This window comes from Haliotis cracherodii, unplaced genomic scaffold (assembly GCF_022045235.1).
Source record: "Haliotis cracherodii isolate W230 unplaced genomic scaffold, xgHalCrac1.p SCAF_25, whole genome shotgun sequence".
Taxonomy (NCBI): domain Eukaryota; kingdom Metazoa; phylum Mollusca; class Gastropoda; order Lepetellida; family Haliotidae; genus Haliotis; species Haliotis cracherodii.
This window is the reverse complement of record NW_027266281.1, coordinates 7,186,510-7,210,578: the sequence shown is the minus strand read 5'-3', so window position 1 is coordinate 7,210,578 and position 24,069 is coordinate 7,186,510. Positions and strand designations below refer to the sequence as shown.

At 42.5% G+C, this 24,069-nt stretch overlaps 1 protein-coding gene across 1 annotated transcript in view; it reads left to right on the top strand.

Annotated features, from left to right (window-relative positions):
* Positions 1-24,069, top strand: part of LOC139472874 (serine/threonine-protein kinase SIK1-like) — a 54,549-nt gene that overhangs the window by 7,164 nt on the left and 23,316 nt on the right. Inside the window, exons 2-4 of the mRNA XM_071255342.1 lie at positions 2,808-2,924; positions 4,723-4,786; positions 22,652-22,767. Of these exons, the coding sequence (XP_071111443.1) occupies positions 2,808-2,924; positions 4,723-4,786; positions 22,652-22,767 (297 nt within the window). The remainder of the gene's footprint in view (positions 1-2,807; positions 2,925-4,722; positions 4,787-22,651; positions 22,768-24,069) is intronic.

Below are 24,069 nucleotides of genomic sequence, written 5' to 3'. Positions count from 1 at the left end.
ACAATTGATTGATATTATGGGAACTATCCACGTTTGCCGGGTACGCTGACTCACTTTCAGAGCTCCAGATAAGCTTTTGGTGTTGTGGGTATTTTACCCATGCATTTTAAAATCATTGGGTATCAGTAATTCTATCTGGGTATTCAAATTTCTGTTACCCACTAGTTTTTACACATGTGGGTATTTAAGTTAAATATTTAAAACCACTGTATATCTAGTCCCTGCAAACTGGTGTCGTGTGGGTTCGAAAGCTTTATACCACGATACTTCCACAAGAAAGTGTGATGGCAAATGATCATGATGTAACTGTCATCTTGGAGTTTGGCAAGGTTGACGGAATACCCGTTTATAATTTCAAAATAAGTTGCTGATTTGCTAATCGAATACGCAGGGTTACTTCACAATATTTTGATGATACGCACAAGTTATATTTTTGTAGCGTACCTGTAATGTTCGTTGCGTATTTGATACGCTTGGATTTTATTTTACTGCATATTTCTGCATTTCTGATGCGTATTTTACGCAGATACGCAGCTTATCTGGAGCTCTGACTTTAAACCAAGTAAGCGGGGTTGCAGTGAGGCCTGATACAGGAATCTGTCTGTATTGTGATATGTATTGCGATATGTTGGGAGAAAAAGTGTTTGAGAGGTTTGACACAGAGTGTACATCCTATTTTCTACATACTGAGACCAATCAAATAAAAATGTGGTTCCGATTACAGCAATATCAAAATTAGGGGAGGTAAGTGGGGATTGTTTATTTATCTTTTTACGATGTATACATGGTATAGCTCATTACGACAACAAAGATTGTAGAGCTGAATGCTATGCTCTGTGTCGTCCTAAATCATGCAATATATCATTTCATGACATGTTCTGTATCTTCTGGGAAGTTAAGGTTTATTTGAAAACCCAAACAAAAAAATCATTTTAGGAGTGACAGGTAAATGTCTTCATTTGTATTGTGTCTTAAAGCTTCAACAACTCCTAATAAATTTGCGTTTGAAAAAATGTATTTCAAATTTATATTTTATGATTTTATTTTTGTAAATTTAAAATTATTATGACATTAGTTTATAATAATGCATTTTATTTTGTGCATACACTACTTCTCACCTTTTTTTAAAAATCTTTTGAAATGTAGGCCTCAAACATTAATGTTTAACCAAGTAGCACAAATTCTTTTTTCCAATTATCCCTTGGATTAAGAATTAAATTAATTCAAGCCAATATATAATTTGAAATTTGAAATTGTGTCTAAACCATTTTTTAAGTACTTTTAAGACATTCCTTTAAGGGAGTCCTACATATGTTACTTGGACATCAAGCGCTGGATGATCCAGTCTGCAGTCCTACATTTAGGAGATGAACATACTGTGTTTTCAATGTAGAGCTAGGTTACCTGTAGATTTAACCCCGCTAAACTGAATTTGGAACCGAACGCGCATCGTGAGGTTTCAAATGTGAAATTTAGTGCGGTTAAAACACAGTATGTTTATCTCCATTCTACCATGACAAAATAAGATGCGAAGTCTTTGGTGTTAGCAAATATACTGAGTGAAGCGGCATGGGTTGAGTTCAGTGTTTTGAGTGGGTTATCAATCTGAATTATGGAATCACCGAACAAAATATGGCGCTGTATATACTCAAGCAGTTTGTTTACGCTGTAATACTTCACTCGAACTTGTATATGACAGGCATTGAAAGCATATAAGCACGGCAACTTGGTTACCTAACATGAGGTGGGCATCCCTAAAGAAAACAAAGCAAGCTTTGCAAGGCTTTCGCTCTACATTGCATGTCACCATTATGACGTCATATCGCTCATTGTGAGGCAAAAGATATGACGTCACAGTCGTATATAGAAAAGCGCCAAAATTTCAAGCTGTCTGTTGTCTCCAAAACGTAAATACATTCCCTTTGTTGATTTCTGTCGTGTTTTTCTGCACGAAATGTATTGCCACACATCCTTTGAATATTGTAGTAACCGCATCTGTGCATTTTGTAACCTGTAATTGCAGATATAGTTATTGAAATATGCCTTCCGACAATGACTGAAAAGAGTAATATTCTAGGAATATTAGCTTCCGCGTTGATGCGGCCGTCAAACCAGCTGTTTCAATCAGAGGGGTTTATTGTGATGTAATAGCCTCTGATTGACCAATCAGAATCGAGTAAATTCCAAATTCATGGTAGAATGTATTGTTAAACACTGTTCATGCCCACACAGTAGTTGAATTACCCGTGAAGATCCGTTATCATCATCATCATCAGCATCAGCATCACTTTCATGCACCTTTGTTGTCGACCCGTGAAGATCAGGTGTAGAACTTCAGCAACCCAAGCTTGCCGTAAAAGGCTACTGTGCTTGTTGGGATCAGGTTAGTCTGACTTGGTTGATGCATGTCGTGTATCCCAGTTGCTTGGACCGATGCTCATGATGTCAATCACTGGATTGTCTGGTCCAGACTCGGTTATTTACAGGCCGCCGTCAAACAGCTGGAATATTGCTGAGTGCGGCGTTAAACAACAAACAAAACAAGAAACTGTGGTTGAATAGTGTCCAGGTATTTGCGTGACACCTTGTGGTTATGTAGTTTATTCAAAACCTTGTAGCTGTGTATGTGAATGATGCCATGGTTGACGACACAGTTAACGCGTTTTCTTACAGGGGCCTTGATAATGGAAGATGGTTTATGTTTTGATATGCCCCCTTTATGTTATCATGTGTAGAGTCAACAAAGCTGATAATGTCTTGGGTGGAGTTTTCCCCATCAGTTATACCTATGCCACTGTTATTTTCAGGTGGCCATTAAGATTATTGATAAGACCCAGCTGGATGAGGCGAACTTGAAGAAGGTCTACCGTGAAGTTCAGATCATGAAACTCCTGTCACATCCCCACATCATCAAGCTCTACCAGGTGAGCGCTGTGTGCTGTCACTCTGTCCTACAGCTGTGTGCTGTCACTCTGTCCTACAGCTGTGTGCTGTCACTCTCTCCTACAGCTATGTGCTGTCACTCTGTCCTACAGTTGTGTGCTGTCACTCTCTCCTACAGCTGTGTGCTGTCACTCTGTCCCTCAGCTGTGTGCTGTCACTCTCTCCTACAGCTGTGTGCTGTCACACTGTCCTACAGCTGTGTACTGTCACTCTGTCCCTCAGCTGTGTGCTGTCACTCTGTCCTACAGCTGTGTGCTGTCACTCTGTCCTACAGCTGTGTGCTGTCACTCTGTCCCTCAGCTGTGTGCTGTCACTCTGTCCTACAGCTGTGTGCTGTCACTCTGTCCTACAGCTGTGTGCTGTCACTCTCTCCTACAGCTGTGTGCTGTCACTCTGTCCTACAGCTGTGTGCTGCCACTCTGTCCTACAGCTGTGTGCTGTCACTCTGTCCTACAGCCGTGTGCTGTCACTCTGTCCTACAGCTGTGTGCTGTCACTCTGTCCTACAGCTGTGTGCTGTCACTCTCTCCTACAGCTGTGTGCTGTCACTCTGTCCTACAGCTGTGTTCTGTCACTCTGTCCTACAGCTGTGTGCTGTCACTCTGTCCTACAGCTATGTGCTGTCACTCTGTCCTACAGCTGTGTGCTGTCACTCTGTCCTACAGCTGTGTAGTACAACTGTGTGATACAACTGTTTGATACAACTGTGTGATATAATTGTGTGATACAGCTGTGTGATACAACTGTGTAGTGCCACTGTTATACAACTGTGTGATACAACTGTGTGATACAACTGTGTAGTACAACTGTGCGATGCAACTGTGATAGAACTGTGTGATACAACTGAGTAGTACGACTGTAATGCGACTGTGATACAACTGTGTAATACAACTGTGTGATGCAACTGTGATACAACTGTGTAATACAACTGTGTAGTACAACTATTATACAACTGTTTGATACAACTGTATGATACAACTGTGTAGTACAAATGTGTGATACAACTGTAATACAACTGTGTAGTAGAACTGTGTGATACAACTGTGGAGTACAACTGTTAAACAACTGTGTGATACAACTGTGTAGTACAACTGTTGGATACAACTGTGCAGTAGAACTTTGGGATGCAACTGTAGGATATACATGTGGTATATTCCTCTATGAAACCTCTATCATACCTTTATTTGGTATGCCTTTGTGATACACCTGTGTGATACACCTTTGTGATATGCCTTTGTGATAAATCTCCTGTGATATGCCTCGGTGATATGCCTTAATGATACACCTGCGTGATAAATCTCTGTGATATGACTGTTATACACCTGTGTGACACACCTGTGTGACACACCTGTGTGATATGCCTGTGTGATACACCTGTGTGATATGCCTGTGTGATACACCTGTGTGATACGCGTGTGTGAGATACACCTGTGTGATACGCCTGTGTGTGATACACCTGTGTGAGATACACCTGTGTGATACGCCTGTGTGATACACCTGTGTGATACGCCTGTGTGATACGCCTGTGTGATACACCTGTGTGACATGCTTGTGAGATACACCTGTGTGAGATACGCCTGTGTGATACACCTGTGTGACATGCCTGTGTGATACACCCGTGTGATACGCCTGTGAGATACACCTGTGTGATACACCTGTGTGACATGCCTGTGTGGAATATGTAATACTAAGACAGTATCAGGAGACGTGTAAGGGGCGGGTGGAGTAAGTCCAAGCACCCTGACTCACCAGCTGACTACACTGTCTGAACTACTTTCAGGTGATGGAGACTAAGAACATGCTGTACTTGGTGTCGGAGTACGCACCCAATGGGGAGATTTTTGGTGAGTAGAACTGTAGTAGTGCTCGTACAGAGGAGATGGTGTTGAAATATGGATTGTTTCCACATGGTCTTATTGGATGCAACTAATTTACATTGTGGTCCAATGGGTGCCAAGTCTTTGCTAAAACTAATTTAGTTACTGCCATGGAAAGTAGCATGCATGTTCGCATTGACATTCCGTGTCAGTTTTTCTAACTCTGTCGATGTGTTTCTTGTCAAAGAAGAAAAGTTCCATCTATACTCAGGGCCATCTTCCCGAGGCAAGGGAGTTAACTGACTTTAAAAGTCCAGCTTCCACCCTTGCCAAACTAGGCTGGAATTCCTGGGCTTGATGGTAGCGCCACCAGGGGTTATGACGAGTTACGTCCCTTCTATGTCCCTCCTACTGACCAATCAGATTCCATCTCTCATATCATTTGCATTTGCTGCAAACAAAACGGTGGCGCCCAGTAGAGCATTCTGATCGATAATCAAAATATACATTGTGATTCGCGAAGTGCATCAAATCACGTGAGCACTTTGACTAAAAACATGAAAAGATTTGGAAAGTATCTGTTGCGGTCGAGGTGGCTTAACACATGCTTTGCAAATCCTGTAATCGACCAAAATATGCATGGTAGTTAACGATTTCGTAACACGATTTTGATTGAACTATGCATAGACTCGTAAGTCCAGCCAAATTATAACTAATTATAAATTATAAGGGTGGAAACTGGACTTTCATTGTCAGTTATGTCCCTTGCCTCACGCAGATGACTCAGGGCCTGGTTTCGCAATGTGTGATTGAAAATGAAATTTGAGCGCACACTGATCCTAACACCAGGGTAATATATATAAACTTAGTACCATGAACTATGCTTTGTGATCATTGCTCACGATCTTTGTTTTGGGTATAGGTGAGCTTCATTGATCACAATCTTCATTGATCATGATCTTTGTTTCGGTTATAGGTGAGCTTCATTGATCACGATCTTTGTTTTGGGTATAGGTGAGCTTCATTGATCACAATCTTCATTGATCACGATCTTTGTGTTGGGTATAGGTGAGCTTCATTGATCACAATCTTCATTGATCACGATCTTTGTGTTGGGTATAGGTGAGCTTCATTGATCACAATCTTCATTGATCACGATCGTTGTTGTGGGTATAGGTGAGCTTCAGTGCTCTTTGTTGTATATGCTGCACTCTCTGAAAGATGTTGATGTTAAAGGGAGCCTGTGTAGATGTTTAGGGGTTGAAATTGATGAGAACATCGGACACCATGTTGAAACTTTGACACTGTTGAAACCTTTGACGCCATGAGGGGCGGTCGGATAGCGTTAGTGGTTAAAGCGTTCCCTCGTCACGCCAAAGACCCGGGTTTGATTCCCGACATGGGTACATTGTGTGAAGCCCATTTCAGGTGTACCCCACAATGCTGGAATATTGCTTAAAGCGGCGTGAAACCATACTCACTCACTCACTCACTTTGACGCCATGTTGAAACCTTTGACACTGTGTTTAAAACTTTGACACCATGATTAAACCTTTGACACCATCCGGGTAGAGAATAGATCTTCAGCAACCCATGCTTGTTGTAAGGCGACTAACAGGCTTGCTGTTTGATGCATGTCATCATATCCCATTTGCATGGATGGATGCTCATGATGTCAATCACTGGATTGTCTGTCCAGACTCATATTTACGAACTGCCATATAGCTGGAATATTGCTGAGTGCTGTGTTAAACAACAAACAAACAAGCAATCAAAGAAAGTGGAATGTTGCTGAGTGCAGTGTTAAACAACAAACAAGCCATCAAAGAAGGTGGAATGTTGCTGAGTGCAGTGTTAAACAACAAGCAAGCAATCAAAGAAAGTGAAATGTTGCTGAATGCAGTGTTAAACAACAAACAAGCAATCAAAGAAGGTGGAATGTTGCTGAGTGCAGTGATAAACAACAAACAAGCAATCAAAGAAAGTGGAATGTTGCTGAGTGCAGTGTTAAACAACAAACAAACAAACAATCAAAGAAAGTGGAATGTTGCTGAGTGCAGTGTTAAACAACAAACAAACAAGCAATCAAAGAAAGTGGAATGTTGCTGAGTGCTGTGTTAAACAGCAAACAAGCAATCAAAGAAAGTGGAATGTTGCTGAGTGCTGTGTTAAACAACAAACAAACAAGCAATCAAAGAAGGTGAAATGTTGCTGAGTGCAGTGTTAAACAACAAACAAACAAGCAATCAAAGAAGGTGGAATGTTGCTGAGTGCAGTGTTAAACAACAAACAAGCAATCAAAGAAAGTGGAATGTTGCTGAGTGCTGTGTTAAACAGCAAACAAGCAATCAAAGAAAGTGGAATGTTGCTGAGTGCTGTGTTAAACAACAAACAAACAAGCAATCAAAGAAAGTGAAATGTTGCTGAGTGCAGTGTTAAACAACAAACAAACAAGCAATCAAAGAAGGTGGAATGTTGCTGAGTGCAGTGTTAAACAACAAACAAGCAATCAAAGAAAGTGGAATGTTGCTGAGTGCAGTGTTAAACAACAAACAAACAAGCAATCAAAGAAAGTGGAATGTTGCTGAGTGCAGTGTTAAACAACAAACAAGCCATCAAAGAAAGTGGAATGTTGCTGAGTGCAGTGTTAAACAACAAACAAGCCATCAAAGAAAGTGGAATGTTGCTGAGTGCAGTGTTAAACAACAAACAAGCAATCAAAGAAAGTGGAATGTTGCTGAGTGCTGTGTTAAACAACAAACAAACAAGCAATCAAAGAAGGTGGAATGTTGCTGAGTGCAGTGTTAAACAACAAACAAGCAATCAAAGAAGGTGGAATGTTGCTGAGTGCAGTGTTAAACAACAAACAAGCAATCATAGAAGGTGGAATGTTGCTGAGTGCAGTGTTAAACAAGCAAACAAGCAATCAAAGAAAGTGGAATGTTGCTGAGTGCAGTGTTAAACAAGCAAACAAGCAATCAAAGAAAGTGGAATGTTGCTGAGTGCAGTGTTAAACAACAAACAAACAAGCAATCAAAGAAGGTGGAATGTTGCTGAGTGCTGTGTTAAACAACAAACAAACAAGCAATCAAAGAAAGTGGAATGTTGCTGAGTGCAGTGTTAAACAACAAGCAAACAAGCAATCAGAAAAGGTGGAATGTTGCTGAGAGCAGTGTTAAACAACAAACAAACAAGCAATCAATGAAAGTGAAATGTTGCTGAGTGCAGTGTTAAACAACAAACAAACAAGCAATCAAAGAAAGTGGAATGTTGCTGAGTGCAGTGTTAAACAACAAACAAGCAAGCAATCAGAAAAGGTGGAATGTTGCTGAGAGCAGTGTTAAACAACAAACAAACAAGCAATCAATGAAAGTGAAATGTTGCTGAGTGCAGTGTTAAACAACAAACAAACAAGCAATCAAAGAAAGTGGAATGTTGCTGAGTGCAGTGTTAAACAACAAGCAAACAAGCAATCAGAAAAGGTGGAATGTTGCTGAGAGCAGTTTTAAACAACAAACAAACAAGCAATCAATGAAAGTGAAATGTTGCTGAGTGCAGTGTTAAACAACAAACAAACAAGCCATCAATGAAGGTGAAATGTTGCTGAGTGCAGTGTTAAACAACAACAAGCAATCAAAGAAGGTGGAATGTTGCTGAGTGCAGTGTTAAACAACAAACAAGCAATCAAAGAAGGTGGAATGTTGCTGAGTGCAGTGTTAAACAACAACAAGCAATCAAAGAAGGTGGAATGTTGCTGAGTGCTGTGTTAAACAACAAACAAGCAATCAAAGAAGGTGGAATGTTGCTGGCCTAAAGCTGAACACTGCGTACAAGTCACCCCTGACTCGTGTGTGCAGTGACCGTGACTGTCACGACTACTGTACTACCGGTATGTGACAGACAGTCATGTGAGTCCATGACAAGGGAGGCTCCCACAGTGATTGACAGGTTGTCTATGTGGGCAACTCCTGATGGATGCTGATGTCAGCTTTTACCGCCTACATCTGTCAGATGAGCCCCTACATGAGAGGCAGACACAGCACGTGTAAAATCAATCTTCGTAATTGAGTATCTCAGAACCATCCTTCCTCTCCCTCTTCTTAACATTATGTCAGCCAGAAGTTCGTGGGAATTGCGGGGATTTTGAAAATGGATATAAACATCCTTTTAATAAGAATCAGTTTACTTAGAATAAAAATCATGGTGATAAATCTATTTTCAGGACACTACCCAGATAACTGGCTACGTCTCATTTGAATCAGTTTAACATTTTTTACACAAGGCTTGTTGTATACAGAAGATAACATCTAACACAGGCTACTATCTTGTTGTCTCAGTACGTCTGTACCCCATCACTGGCATCCAGTATAAAGAAAATCTCCTCCGACTATCTTTTGATATCATATATATATATATATATATATATATAGCCCAGGAGTTTTAAACACTTCTCTACAAGTGTTGATATTTTATATATCAAATGACCCAAGAGTGATTCAAAGTCATTCTACCAAATTTTGTTTGTCAAGCATTGTGATGCAATTCCTACGAGATATGACTTGATCTCACCCGAGTGATATTTCCTGTGGAAGGTAGTTCGGATGCTTAGTTACTGTAACATGACCTAGTTAAAGGAAGCTGGGCAGGTAGGGAGGGATTTTATCTTCATCAACACCATGAAATGGTTTCTACAGACTTTCATAGTGGGTGCAGTATTTGCCTTCCTTAGTCCAACTAGAGGAGGCACGGGTGGCCCAGTCGTCTAAGGTGCCGTGCTTCGCTGTGTAAAGTCGCATCCGTTAGGCACACCAGAGTTGCGTTCCTTGGGCACGCCAGAAACCTATGATTGTGGGTTCAAAACCGGTTCGCCCTGATTATGTTTCTAGGTTTGTCAGCACCATACCCGTGCGCGTAGGTTTCACCGAAGAGGTAAACATCTGAGACCTGCATCACTTCGGGCTTTCCTCCCACATCAAGCTGACACGCCATGATATAACTGGAATACTGTTAAAAGCGGCGTTGAAACTTAACTCACTCACTAGTCCAACTAGAGCTATCTTTGTGTATGTTTATTGCAGTCTTTGAAATTAATGTGTTCCAAGCATCCTGTGATCTATGGTATTTGAATCAAGGATCCCTTAAGCTTGTAACATTAGGATTAGGACAAGGATGCCTTGCCTTGGCTTGCTGAATTTTGTACACCTTTGTTGTCATGGCAACTCATCTAACTTGTTTCTATAGTAACCTGTACACGCACTGATCTCTCTTACCCTAGTTCCTCAGGTAGCACAATTCCCTGTTGCCATGGTTGCAGATTTATAAAACTCCATGGACGTATTCTGTATATGAAAAAAAAATCCATGATTTCTGTGACGAATGACACCCCTCCTGGTTATTCAACACCGCCTCTAGTGGTCTAGTGGTAGAGTGTCCGCCCGGAGAGCGGAAGGTCCGGGGTTCGATCCATGGCGGCGTCATACCTAAAGACGTTAAAAGATGGTACTTGTTGTTACCCTGTCTGGCCTTCGGCATTAAGGGGGCAAAAACAAGGACTGGTCAGCTCAGAGTCATGGGGCATGGTATCTCAGTGAGCTAGCACTATAAATCGGCATCAGTCCGGACTAGTACAAGCAGCCACACACACACACATGTGCATGCACGTCGCTATATAAGTGCAATAATCTTGGACACGACGTTAAACCCAATTTCACCTCACCTCACCTCACCTCACCTCACCTCACCTCACCTCACCTGGTTATTCAACAGAACCAGTTGTGCTCCACACAATAAACATTAGGGTGCCGTTGTACAAAACAACCTTAGCGCTACGACTGACGTAAGTCTATGTTAAGGTATGAGGGTTACGATCACCTATGCGCTAAGATCGCTTAGTACATCAGCACCTAGGTTCTTACTCATGACAGCATTGTAATGCTTTATTAGTAATCGGAGGAAAGGTTAAAAAAAAAAAAAAATCAATAAAGCCCCAGTGCGGATGTACTGGCATCTAGTTGACCGAGTTTACTTTGGAGCCAGGTCGGTTTCCTCTCATGGGAAGCCATATTTGGCAAACAAATTGACCTTCGGGGGCTCTCAACGGTAAGTGTTGAGTTGTATCCAATGTGACCTGTGTGTTTGATCTTACGGGAGATGAGATGTCCTCGTCTTGTCTTGCTTGTAGTCTTTTAGTACTGTTGAAGAGAATTCTCTGTGTCCAGGTTGTGATACATCTGTGACTTTAGCCACTTGTCCGGAGCCAGAGTCTAATTCTCTTCGGTCTAGTAAGATCAGTCAATGTGATAACACTGAAGTTGACAAGAAATGATGCTAAGAGCCAAGATGGGGCCACTAGAAGTCTGTTGGTTGTACTGATAGCTGTTGCAGGTACATTCTTTCCACATGTGCAGAACAAGAGAGTGCAATGACATTGATAAAATAAATTCCCAGTGCCTATTGGGAATAATATACTCTCTTGGGATGTATTAGCACATCTTGATGAGTGATGTGGAATACTTCACTGATGATGATGTGACTTAGCTTTGTTTGTCTGTTTGTTTGTTTGTTGAATGCTGCTGTCGGCAATTAAACAGCTATATGACAGAGGCTTGACCAGACAATCCAGTAATTGATATTGAGTTTTAGTGAGTATGGTTTTATGGTGCTTTTAGCAATATTCCAGCAATATCAAGGGAATTGAATGCGGGTCCTTGGCGTGATGAGCAGGCGCTATAACCGCTTGGCTACCCTGTTATCATTATAAGCACTAGTGGTCTAAAACAGTTAACCCTGATTCGATTCCCGACATAGGTACAATGTGTGAATCCAATTTCTGGTGTCCCCTGCTGTGATATTGCTGGAATATTGCTAAAAGCAGCGTAAAACCATACTCACTCTCTCACTCTAATGATAACTTGTAGCAAAACCCTTCAAAAGGGCAAAGTTCTGCTTGTCCTTAGGATACCTTAACTATTGGGGAGTTTGGTAAGGACTGTAAGACTAGTGCCAATTTCTACCACAAGGTTCAGATCTGATTTTCAATGTGGCCGCCATGGTAGCCATATTGGAAAAACTACATTCTCTCAAAATACTTTTCTTTGCTCTTCAACTGAACCAGTGGAGCTGAAGCTTGACATGCTCCTTGGAATGATGACATCAAAGAGGCTCACATCTTATTTTTAATATGGCTGCCATAACAAATACACCTGTGGAGATCCAGGGTAGAATAGGTCTTCAGCGACCCATGCTTGCCGTAAAAGGTGACTCTGCTTGTCGTAAAAGGCGACTAACGGGATCGAGTGGTCAGGCTCGCTGACTTGGTTGATGCATGTCATCGATCCCAATTACGTGGATCGATGCTCATGATATTAATCACTGGATTGTCTGGTCCAGACTCGATTAGTTACAGACCACCGTCATATAGCTGGAATATTGCTGGGTGCAGCGTTCACCAACAAAGCAACCAACCATAGCAAATACAATCCCATGGCACAATGTTGTTTTAAAATATTCAACCGACCGGAGTCAAAAGCCACAATCACTAGATATTATAGAAGTAGTTTAGATTAAGTTTTATTTTCCTCCAACTCCTTCTACGATCAGTTAAAGAGAGGAAATACACACTTACAAAAATCATACAAAATTAAAGTAACTATTGATTTTCCAGAATTTTTGTTTGATAAAATATTCATTATTTATATATAGATGTGATACACAAATGTGTATCTATTTATTTTTAAAATCCAGGGATGTCAAAATCTAAGGAAGAAAAGCAAAGAGGTTGAAATGTTGACATTGTCATATGCAACACATGATTAATGTCATAAGCTTACTTCATAACAATATCAAAAATATATTGCTTTGTGACATTGTTTTCTCACATCGCCAAAGAACATTTCAGCAGGTGATACAGTAATTGTGTATGAACCTTAGAAATTGACAGTTATATTTTGATACGGTCCCCATGGACATATTTCCAGGGTATGTCACAATAATGCCCCTGAAGTGTCAGAAAAACCCATTGTGAGGCCGAGTAATTCATCACGCACAGCATATCAAAAAAATATTTTTAAAAATTGATTTTTTGATACGGCCCCTAGTACATATTTACAATCCCAATATGGTGGACGTCCCCATGGAGCTGCAAGTGAGATTTCCACCTTTAACATCATCTGTTTATTTTCTCCTTATTGATGAAGCTGTGTGACGTCAACACCCTCTGCACTGACACCAGCGACGAGGGTGACAATGGCTGCAGCCCCGCTACATAAACACTTCATTGTAGTGACGTATCTGCTCCAGCAACAATGTAGACCACGGCTTCAGCTCCTTGTGCAATCTGTTACACGTGGGATTTGTAAATATGGATTATCTTGCATGGATATCGTCACGAGGAGAAAATAATGAAAAAAAATAATTAAGCCTCCGGTGCTGTACACAGAAACAGTTGATGAGTTGTGAAAAAAAGGACATTTTTGTCTTGTGGAAACTTTCATGAGTGTATGTAGGGACGCTGCTGTGATATGCAGAAGTATCGTAACAACCTGTCATATGTAGTCTGTCATCGTATCTGATGGGACTTTTTCCGGTGTTATCTAACTCTCCCCGAGGATATTAACAGTGTTAGAACAGGTCCCAAACCTCTTTTGCTTACAGACAGCCTCTGTGGTCTAGTGGTCGACCGTCTGCCCGGAGAGCGGAAGGTCTGGGGTTCGATCCCTGGCCGTGTTGTGTCGTACCAAAAGACGTCAAAAGACAGCCTGGTTTCCTGGGTATGCTGTGCTGGCACTGCACTGACCCAGGCAATGACTGCACAATCAGACACTGCATACTGACTCCAAGCCGACCACTCCTTGTTTTAGCCCCTTAATGCCGAGCACAAGACAGGGTAACAACAAGTACCATCTTTTGACCAGCCTGGTTCCCTGAGTATGCTGCGCTGCCGCTACACTGACCCAGGCAATGACTGCACAATGGCCGCCTCCACTAGAATGACAAACATGGCAGACACGCCATGTATTTACTATAGAAAAACTCTAGAACAGGTGGTTAAATTTTTTTCTTAGCATTTTCATGAATGCTCTTGCAATTTATATGTCACGAGAATAACATCCGTTGTTACTTTTAGGGAAGGAAAACATTATTTAAGCTGTTTTGAGACTCGAAAGTGGTCGTCACATCAATGAAATGTAAACAATGACACACACCCCATTTTCAGCAGTGATATTTGCGTTATGATTTCATGTCAGTTCACTGTTATCACAAAATCGTACATGGAATTAAACTACCACGTCAATGAAATACAGTTAAAATCTTTATTTTAGAAAATCTGATAACGCAAATGTCGCCGATTATGCCCCGTTTTCTCCTACTGTAAAGTGGTGGGTTAAGCGGAGTTAGCGCCCAGTATAATAACTAGAAAAAACAAACACTTTTGAGCCGTAGTGGTATTTAATGATAGGGTCTGTCATTGATTCTGACTTTTGGCTTCTGGATTTTATTCACATGAAAAGCCATTTATTTGGCATTTGTTTTCTTATTACACAACAAAATTAATCATAAATATATCTAATAATTTGGGAATTGATTAATTCCAATCTAATGTTTTTTAGCTATGTGTGTGCTTGTAAAAATGTTGGTTGTGAATGGCATAATATTTAAGAATAGGTTAATTATTTTGAATTAATTTGGTACAGTGGCATACACACCCATGTGTATTCTCTTTTTCACAGAATGCAATTAATCAACTGAAGACACTTAAGAATGAGGCTTTAAAAAACCTTTATTATGAATTACACCACTGGCAGGTTGTCTAGTTGATACGGAAAATTACTATGCCATGAAATTCTACTAGATACCAATGCCATGTTTGAGATCCAGGCACCAAAACAGTTTGTCCTGAAAGTGGCCACTGATTTTGTCAAGAAAACCAGAGGAAACAATGTGTCAAGGGCTGTAGTTTATCAAAGACATATTCGGGAAAAAGCTAAGTAGTTGTTACAATTTAACAATGTTCCCATCTGTCTATTGTCATAAACATGATATTTGGGGTGGGGGAGGTGGGGATGTCACCATGTTATGATCATACATATTATTTATTATCAAAATTCAAATAATGCTTTCTGAGGAACACACGTGCAAGTAACTTATGACCATAACTTTCAAGCAAATTAAAAATAATTGTAATTTAATATGTTTCCACTGACCAAACTACATGAACTCCAAAGTGTTTTCAACAATCAGACATCTGAGAAAATTCCATCTTGTTTGTTTTTGTTTTTTTATTACAAATTAAACAATCTAAAAGCTGATGAATGTGATATCCTGACGAAAAGCAAAAGCAAAAATTAACATGATCTGTTTTGTTAGTATGTAATTTACAATGCAAAATTGGTCATCAAGTTCATTATGAATTCTCCTGAATTCAAAGCAAAATCAATGATAGTGTGTTGATCCAGGGATGGAAGCAGTACTGTTGAAGCAGAAGAGTGTGAAGCAATGCATCTTTTTATCCACTGGATGAATAAATGATGACATCATATTACATGTATGTGATTGATTACTTCTGTCAGATCTAAATGTATATCATGCTCTGAATGATGCCAGTATGTGTTTTGATTCTGGCTTTAAGCCCCCAAAACTATGGTACTCATAGTCAAGACAGGTTTCACTGGTACTGGTGATCATCACCCCTAGTTAAACTGTTCACAAATGAATAGTGGAATGTACACATGTCAAATATTACAATTTCTGTGCACTTTTAATGTTATGTATTACCCTCATGATCATACTGGGGGGCAGTCGTCTAAGGCGCCGCGATTCGCTGTGCAGAGTTGCGTCCCTTGGGCACGTCAGAAACCTATGATTGTGGGTTCGAATCCCGGTTCGGCTCGATTATGTGTCTAGGTTTGTCAGCACCATACCCGTGCTTGTGAGTTTCACTGAAGTGGTAAACGTCTGAGACCTGCATCACTTCGAGCTTTCCTCCCACATTAAGCTGACACGCCGTGATATGACTGGAATACTGTTAAAAGCAGCATTAATAAGCCCAACTCACTCACTCACTCACTCAGTCAGTCAGTCACTCACTCACTCACTCACTCACTCACTCACTCACTCATGACCACACTGGTTTGGTTTTTTTCCTTTGCTTGAACAATAATGTAACTTAACTTATTTTATTGAGTAGTTTATTTGTAGATAATTTCGTACATAGATATTTCATCTAACATGATGATTATAATCATAACTATTTTTCAATAATAATGGTATGCACAGTTCTTTATGTTGTTCTGTACTGGATTCCCCAGTGGCTATATTGCATCATGTAGAATACTCATGGATGTGTATGCCACTGTACCAAATTAATTATGATCATATTCTTTATTATTATCTCATTCAGACCCAACATTTAACAAGCACACACAAAGATCTAGTTCAGAAACACTGGATTGAAATTAATCCAATATGTTTCCAAAATTATTAGATATATTTATGATTAATTTCATTGTGTAATAAGAAAACAAGTGCCAAATATATGGCTTTTCATGTGACTAAAATCCAGAGGCCAAATATGGGAACTAATGACAGACCCTATCATTAAATACCATTATTAAGGATACTGGGCGTTTGATAATTCCGCTAAACCGCCATTCACAATGGGAAAAATGGGGTATAATCGGCAACATTTAATTGATCAAAATAAAGATGCTAACAGTATTTCTTTTACGTGGTCGTTTAATTCCATGTATTATGTATACAATTTCGTGATAACAGTGAGCTGACACGAAATATTAACGCAAATATCACTGTTGAAAATGGGGTGCGTGTCATTTTGGGGCATAATCGGCGACATTTGCATTATCAGATTTTCTAAAATAAAGATGCTAACAGTATTTCATTGACGTGGTAGTTTAATTCCATGTATTATGTATACGATTTTGTGATAACAGTGAGCTGACACGAAATATTAACGCAAATATCACTGTTGAAAATGGGGTGTGTGTCATTGTTTACATTTCACCGATGTGACGACCACTTTTGAGTCTCAAAACAGCTTAAATAATGTTTTCCTTCACTAAAAGTAACAACGGACGTTATTGCAAGAGCATTCATGAAAATGCTAAGAAAAAAATTTAACCACCCGTTCTAGAGTTTTTCTATAGTAAATACATGGCGTGTCTGCCATGTTTGTCATTCTAGTGGAGGCGGCCATTGTGCAGTCATTGCCTGGGTCAGTGTAGCGGCAGCGCAGCATACTCAGGGAACCAGGCTGGTCAAAAGATGGTACTTGTTGTTACCCTGTCTTGTGCTCGGCATTAAGGGGCTAAAACTAGGAGTGGTCGGCTTGGAGTCAGTATGCAGTGTCTTAGTGGTATGTTGACGTTAAACTGCAGCATGGTATCTCAGTGGGCTAGCACTATAAATCGGACTTGTACAAGCGCACGCACGCACCTTGGACGCGACGTTAAACCCTATTTCACCTCACCTTGGTCTTACAGTGTGGAAGTAAGTCATTCGTTTAACTGATTTATGTGGCCCACACAGTGCAGCCAAACTGACCCTGTGTCTGACATGGCATCTTGTCCAGCATCTTATATCTGGTACAGCCTTGATCACTTACTGGGAACCTGTGTTGATCCAGATTAGAGCTGGTGTACAGCAACCCATGCTTGTCGTGAGAGGCAACTAACGGGATCGGGTGGTCAGACTCGCTGACTTGGTTGATGCATGTCATCGATCCCAAATGTGTGGATTGATGCTCATGATGTCAATCACCGGATTGTCTGGTCCAGACTCGATTAGTTAAAGACCGCCATCATACAGCTGGAATATTGCTGAGTGTGGCGTTAGACAACAAACAAACCAACAAAAACTGTTGATGAATCACCGGCCACACCTTCAGGTGTATTGCTTGTGTTCCCCTCTGCTCTATTGTCCTGGCTGCTCTACAGTGCCGGCTGCTCTATAGTGCCGGCTGCTCTATAGTGCCGGCTGCTCTATAGTGCCAGCTGCTCTATTGTGCCGGCTGCTCTATTTAGCCGGCTGCTCTATTGTGCCAGCTGCTCTATAGTGCCAGCTGTTCTATAGTGCCAGCTGCTCTATTGTGCCAGCTGCTCTATAGTGCCGGCTGCTCTATTGTGCCAGCTGCTCTATAGTGCCGGCTGTTCTATTGTGCGGGCTGCCCTATAGTGCCGGCTGCTCTATTGTGCCAGCTGCTCTATAGTGCGGGCTGACATTACAAGGGCTAACTGAAGCGGCTGTGGCACAAATAGATGTTCATGCCACCTCTTGCTGATTGGGAGAGACCTTGATATTTGGGGGAGAATCCCGGAACCTTGGAGCTGTTGATGGCGAAGTGACCCATACAATCATGCGATGTAATGCCAGGAAAGGTGTGCAGCTGGACTGGGAATGTGGCGGCTTGGTTGTGAAGAGTGGATGGGGATGGCAGATTAAAAGAAGACCAGGGTTGTCTTGTACATGTATATTTGTCTTGATACCTCTCTCTAAATGTTTGTTAGCCTGTCCTGCTGTCATTTGGGAATACAGGACTTCGGGTAACACACCCTGCCACTTGTTTCAAACACCTTACATGTTGGTCCATCAAATCAGCGTTAGAAATTGGCACTAGTCCTGTAGTCCTTACTAAACTGCCCAATAGTAAAGGTATCCTAAGGACTAGTAGAACTTGGCCCATTTTAAGGGTTTTTGCTATATGTTATCATTATAAGGATTAGTGGACAAAAACTGTTAGTTTCACTTTGCGACTATGATTGGTGCACCTATTTTTTTCCAAAATTCTATAGCTTTGCCCACCCCCATCCACCCCCACAGTTCCTCTGATGTATACATGAGCTGGATACTGCACAGATGCCCTCCCCTTCCACCCCCCACACCCCCCCTCCAGCCACCCACTACCCCCTGCTGTCTTCCATCTGCAGCCACCCTCGCCTTCCATCTCCTCCACATCAACCCCCCTCCCCAGCCCCCCCACTACTCCCTGCTGTCTTCCATCTGCATCCACCCTCGCCTTCCATCTCCTCCACATCACCCCCCCCTCCCCAGGCCCCCACTACCCCCTGCTGTCTTCCATCTGCATCCACCCTTGACTTCCATCTCCTCCACATCAACCCCCCTCCCCAGCCCCCCCACTACTCCCTGCTGTCTTCCATCTGCATCCACCCTCGCCTTCCATCTCCTCCACATCAACCCCCCTCCCCAGCCCCTCACTACCCCCTGCTGTCTTCCATCTGCAGCCACCCTCGCCTTCCATCTCCTCCACATCAACCCCCCTCCCCAGCCCCCCACTACCCCCTGCTGTCTTCCATCTGCAGCCACCCTCGCCTTCCATCTCCTCCACATCAACCCCCCTCCCCAGCCCCCCACTACCCCCTGCTGTCTTCCATCTGCAGCCACCCTCGCCTTCCATCTCCTCCACATCAACCCCCCTCCCCAGCCCCCCACTACCCCCTGCTGTCTTCCATCTGCATCCACCCTCGCCTTCCATCTCCTCCACATCAACCCCCCTCCCCAGCCACCCACTACCCCCTGCTGTCTTCCATCTGCATCCACCCTCGCCTTCCATCTTCTCCTCATCAACCCCCCTCCCCAGCCACCCGCTACCCCCCTTACCCCCTTACCCCCTTGCCCCCTTACCTCTTCCATCTCCTCCCCAGCATCTCTCACCACCCTCCCCAGCCCCCCACTACCCCCCTGCTGTGTGAAGGCATCTTCCCCTCCTACCCTCAACTGGTGTTTAATGGAGCTGGACACAACAGCTATCTTGCCCCCTTACCTCAGCTATCTCTCACCACCCTCCCCAGCATCTCTCACCCCCCCTCCCCCCCACCCCAGCCCCCACCACCCCCTGCTGTGTGAAGGCATCCCCCCCTCCTACCCCCAACTGGTGTTTAATGGAGCTGGACACACAGCTATCTTCCTCCCTTACCTCAGCTATCTCTCACCACCCTCCCACCCCCCCCCACTACCCCCTGCCGTGTGAAGGCATCCTCCCTTCCTACCCCCAACTGGTGTTTAATGGAGCTGGACACAACAGCTATCTTGCCCCCTTACCTCAGCCATCTCTCACCACCCTCCCACCCCCCCACTACCCCCTGCCGTGTGAAGGCATCCTCCCCTCCTACCCCCAACTGGTGTTTAATGGAGCTGGACACAACAGCTATCTTGCCCCCTTACCTCAGCTATCTCTCAACACCCTCCCACCCCCCCCACTACCCCCTGCCGTGTGAAGGCATCCTCCCCTCCTACCCCCAACTGGTGTTTAATGGAGCTGGACACAACAGCTATCTTGCCCCCTTACCTCAGCTATCTCTCAACACCCTCCCACCCCCCCCACTACCCCCTGCCGTGTGAAGGCATCCTCCCCTCCTACCCCCAACTGGTGTTTAATGGAGCTGGACACAACAGCTATCTTGCCCCCTTACCTCAGCTATCTCTCAACACCCTCCCACCCCCCCCCACTACCCCCTGCCGTGTGAAGGCATCCTCCCCTCCTACCCCCAACTGGTGTTTAATGGAGCTGGACACAACAGCTATCTTGCCCCCTTACCTCAGCTATCTCTCAACACCCTCACCCCCCCCCCCCCCCCCCCCCCCCCCCCTCACACACTTCCCTCTGGTGTGTAACAGAGCTGGACACAGCCTCCCCAGTAAGAGTCTATGCAAACAAAACCCTCTCCCATACAACAGACAGGCTTACAACATCACCAACTTGCGTCAGCACCTGGGCGGTACTTGTCTGTTGCCATAGCAACAAGAAACAAGCATCTTGGGCCAATGTGGAAAATTCTAAAGACATATTAAGGATGAGATTTGTGATCAATTCCTGACTCATGCCGAGAGTATGACGAAGGTAGGGGGTAGTGCTGGGATCAATGGTAGCCTGACAACATTCCTCTGTTGGGGTTTCATGTCAGTGGCACACTTCCAGGAATGGTACACACCAGGAGTCACATCAAAATGTTGCAAATCATCTGATGGAATTTTACATGAAACTGATAATTCCATTGTTGGTCTGTGTTTGTGCATGGAGAAGTTGGTCAGAGTCTCATCTGTATTCCCTCTTGTTATCAATGATCCGGGGTTATCTATATTCCCTGGTGTTATCAATATTCCCTGGTGTTACTTTATTCCCTTGTGTTATCTATATTCCCTGGTGTTACTATATTCCCTGGTGTTATCTATATTCCCAGGTGTTATCTATATTCCCTGGTGTTATCTATATTCCCAGGTGTTATCTATATTCCCAGGTGTCATCTATATTCCCAGGTGTTATCTATATTACCATGGTGTTATCTATATTCCATAGTGTTATCTATATTCCCTGGTGTCATCCATATTCCCAGGTGTTATCTATATTCCCAGGTGTTATCTATATTCCCTGGTGTTACTTTATTCCCTGATGTTATCTATATTCCCAAGGTGTTATCTATATTCCCTGGTGTTATCTATATTCCCTGGTGTTACTTTATTCCCTGGTGTTATCTATATTCCATGGTGTCATCTATATTCCCAGGTGTTATCTATATTCCCATGGTGGTATCTATATTCCATAGTGTTATCTATATTCCCTGGTGTCATCCATATTCCCAGGTGTTATCTATATTCCCTGGTGTTATCTATATCCCATGGTGTTATCTATATTCCATGGTGTCATCTATATTCCCAGGTGTTATCTATATTACCATGGTGTTATCTATATTCCATAGTGTTATCTATATTCCCTGGTGTCATCCATATTCCCAGGTGTTATCTATATTCCCAGGTGTTATCTATATTCCCAGGTGTCAATGATATTCCCCGGTGGTTTCTATATTCCCAGGTGTAATCTATATTCCCATGGTGTTATCTATATTCCCAGGTGTAATCTATATTCCCATGGTGTTATCTATATTCCCAGGTGTTATCTATATTCCCTGGTGTTATCTTTATTCCCATGGTGTAGTCTATATTCCCATGGTGTTAGCTATATTTCCATGGTGTTATCTATCTTCCCATGGTGTTATCTATATTCCCAGGTGTTATCTATCTTCCCATGGTGTTATCCATATTCCCATGGTGTTATCTATATTCACATGGTGTCATCTATATTCCATGTTGTCATCTATATTTCCAGGTGTTATCTATATTCCCATGGTGTTATCCATATTCCCATGGTGTTATCTATAATCGCATGGTGTCATCTATATTCCATTTTGTCATCTATATTTCCAGGTGTTATCTATATTCCTAGGTGTTATCTATATTCCCAGGTGTTATCCATATTCCATGGTGTTATCTATATTCCCATGGTGTTATGTATATTCCCAGGTGTTATCTATATTCCCTGGTGTTATCTATATTCCCATGGTGTTATCTATATTCCCATGGTGTTATCTATATTCCTAGGTGTTATCTATATTCCCATGGTGTTATCTATATTCCTAGGTGTTATCTATATTCCCAGGTGTTATCCATATTCCATGGTGTTATCTATATTCCCATGGTGTTATCTATATTCCCATGGTGTTATCTGTATTCCCTGGTGTTATCTATATTCCCATGGTGTTATCTATATTCCCATGGTGTTATCTATATTCCTAGGTGTTATCTATATTACCAGGTGTTATCCATATTCCCAGGTGTTATCCACATTGCATGGTGTTATCTATATTCCCATGGTGTTATCTATATTCCCAGGTGTTATCTATATTCCATATTGTTACCTAAATGCCATGTTAAATCTATATTCCATGGTGTCATTTATTTTCCCTGGTGTTTGTTGATGTTGCCATATCTTTTCTATTTGTGGTGTTATCTATAATGCTTTATATGACTTGTATTCAATGTTGTTGTTGATTACTTGGACAATGAGGTTTCTGTTGTTTTCCCCAGATTACATCGCCCAACATGGTAGAATGGCCGAACCTGAAGCACGGACCAAATTTTGGCAAATCATCTCGGCTGTGGAGTACTGTCATAATAGGAGGATTGTACACAGAGACCTGAAGGTGAGTTGACTGTGGAGTACTGTCATATTAGAAGGATTGTACACAGACCACACGTTGAGTTGATTGGAGTACTGTCATAATAGGAGGATTGTACACAGACCACAGGTTGAGTTGATTGGAGTACTGTCATAATAGGAGAGTACTGTCATAATAGGAGGATTGTACACAGACCATGCGTTGAGTTGACTGGAGTACTGTCATAATAGGAGGATTGTACACAGACCACAGGTTGAGTTGATTGGAGTACTGTCATAATAGGAGAGTACTGTCATAATAGGAGGATTGTACACAGACCACAGGTTGAGTTGACTGGAGTACTGTCATAATAGGAGGATTGTACACAGACCACAGGTTTAGTTGACTGGAGTACTGTCATAATAGGAGGATTGTACACAGACCATGCGTTAAGTTGACTGGAGTACTGTCATAATAGGAGGATTGTACACAGACCACAGGTTGAGTTGACTGGAATACTGTCATAACAGTTAGTCGCTTGTTACGGCAAGCATGGGTTGCTGAAGACCTATTCTACACCGGATCTTCACAGGTCTCAGCAAACCACAGGGTTATAATGACATTGTTACTGAAATGTGTCTATAAGGTGTTCAGTAATCAGGCCGAAAGCCGGATTTGATTGCCCGCACAAGCCCATTTCTAGTGTCCCCTGCCATGATATGAACCACTTGAATGCCTCTTGCAGACTTTTGTAGCCGGAACTTTGCTACTGTGACGTAAGGGGGCACTGGTGGCCCAGTCGTCTAAGGTGCCGCGATTCGCTGTGCAGAGTTGCGTCTCTTGGGCACGCCAGAAACCTATGATTGTGGGTTCGAATACCGGTTCGCCCCGCTTATGTTTCTAGGTTTGTCAGCACCATACCCTTGCTTGTGGGTTTCACTGAAGTGGTAAACGTCTGAGACCTGCATCACTTCGGGCTTTCCTCCCACATTAAGCTGACACGCCGCGACATAACTGGAATACTGTTCAAAGCGGCGTTAAACAAACTCACTCACTCACTTACTCACTGTGACATAAAATAACACTCACTCTCTCACTCACTCACTCACTCACTCACTCTCAGCAGCCTATGGTGAGCAAGCAACATCCAGGTGTTGTGAAGGGCAAGAAGTGTATCATCGCAAGCTGTGTGGATGTGTCCTCAGTCTCAGTGTTATTGCCACTCACAAGTGGGCCATGCTTGCTTTGTGAGGGGTTGTTACGGGGCTATTAGAAGCTCAGGTAACAGGTGATTACCTGTAATGTGCTTGTATACAGCCATAGCTGGGGCGACCGTTCATATTCAGG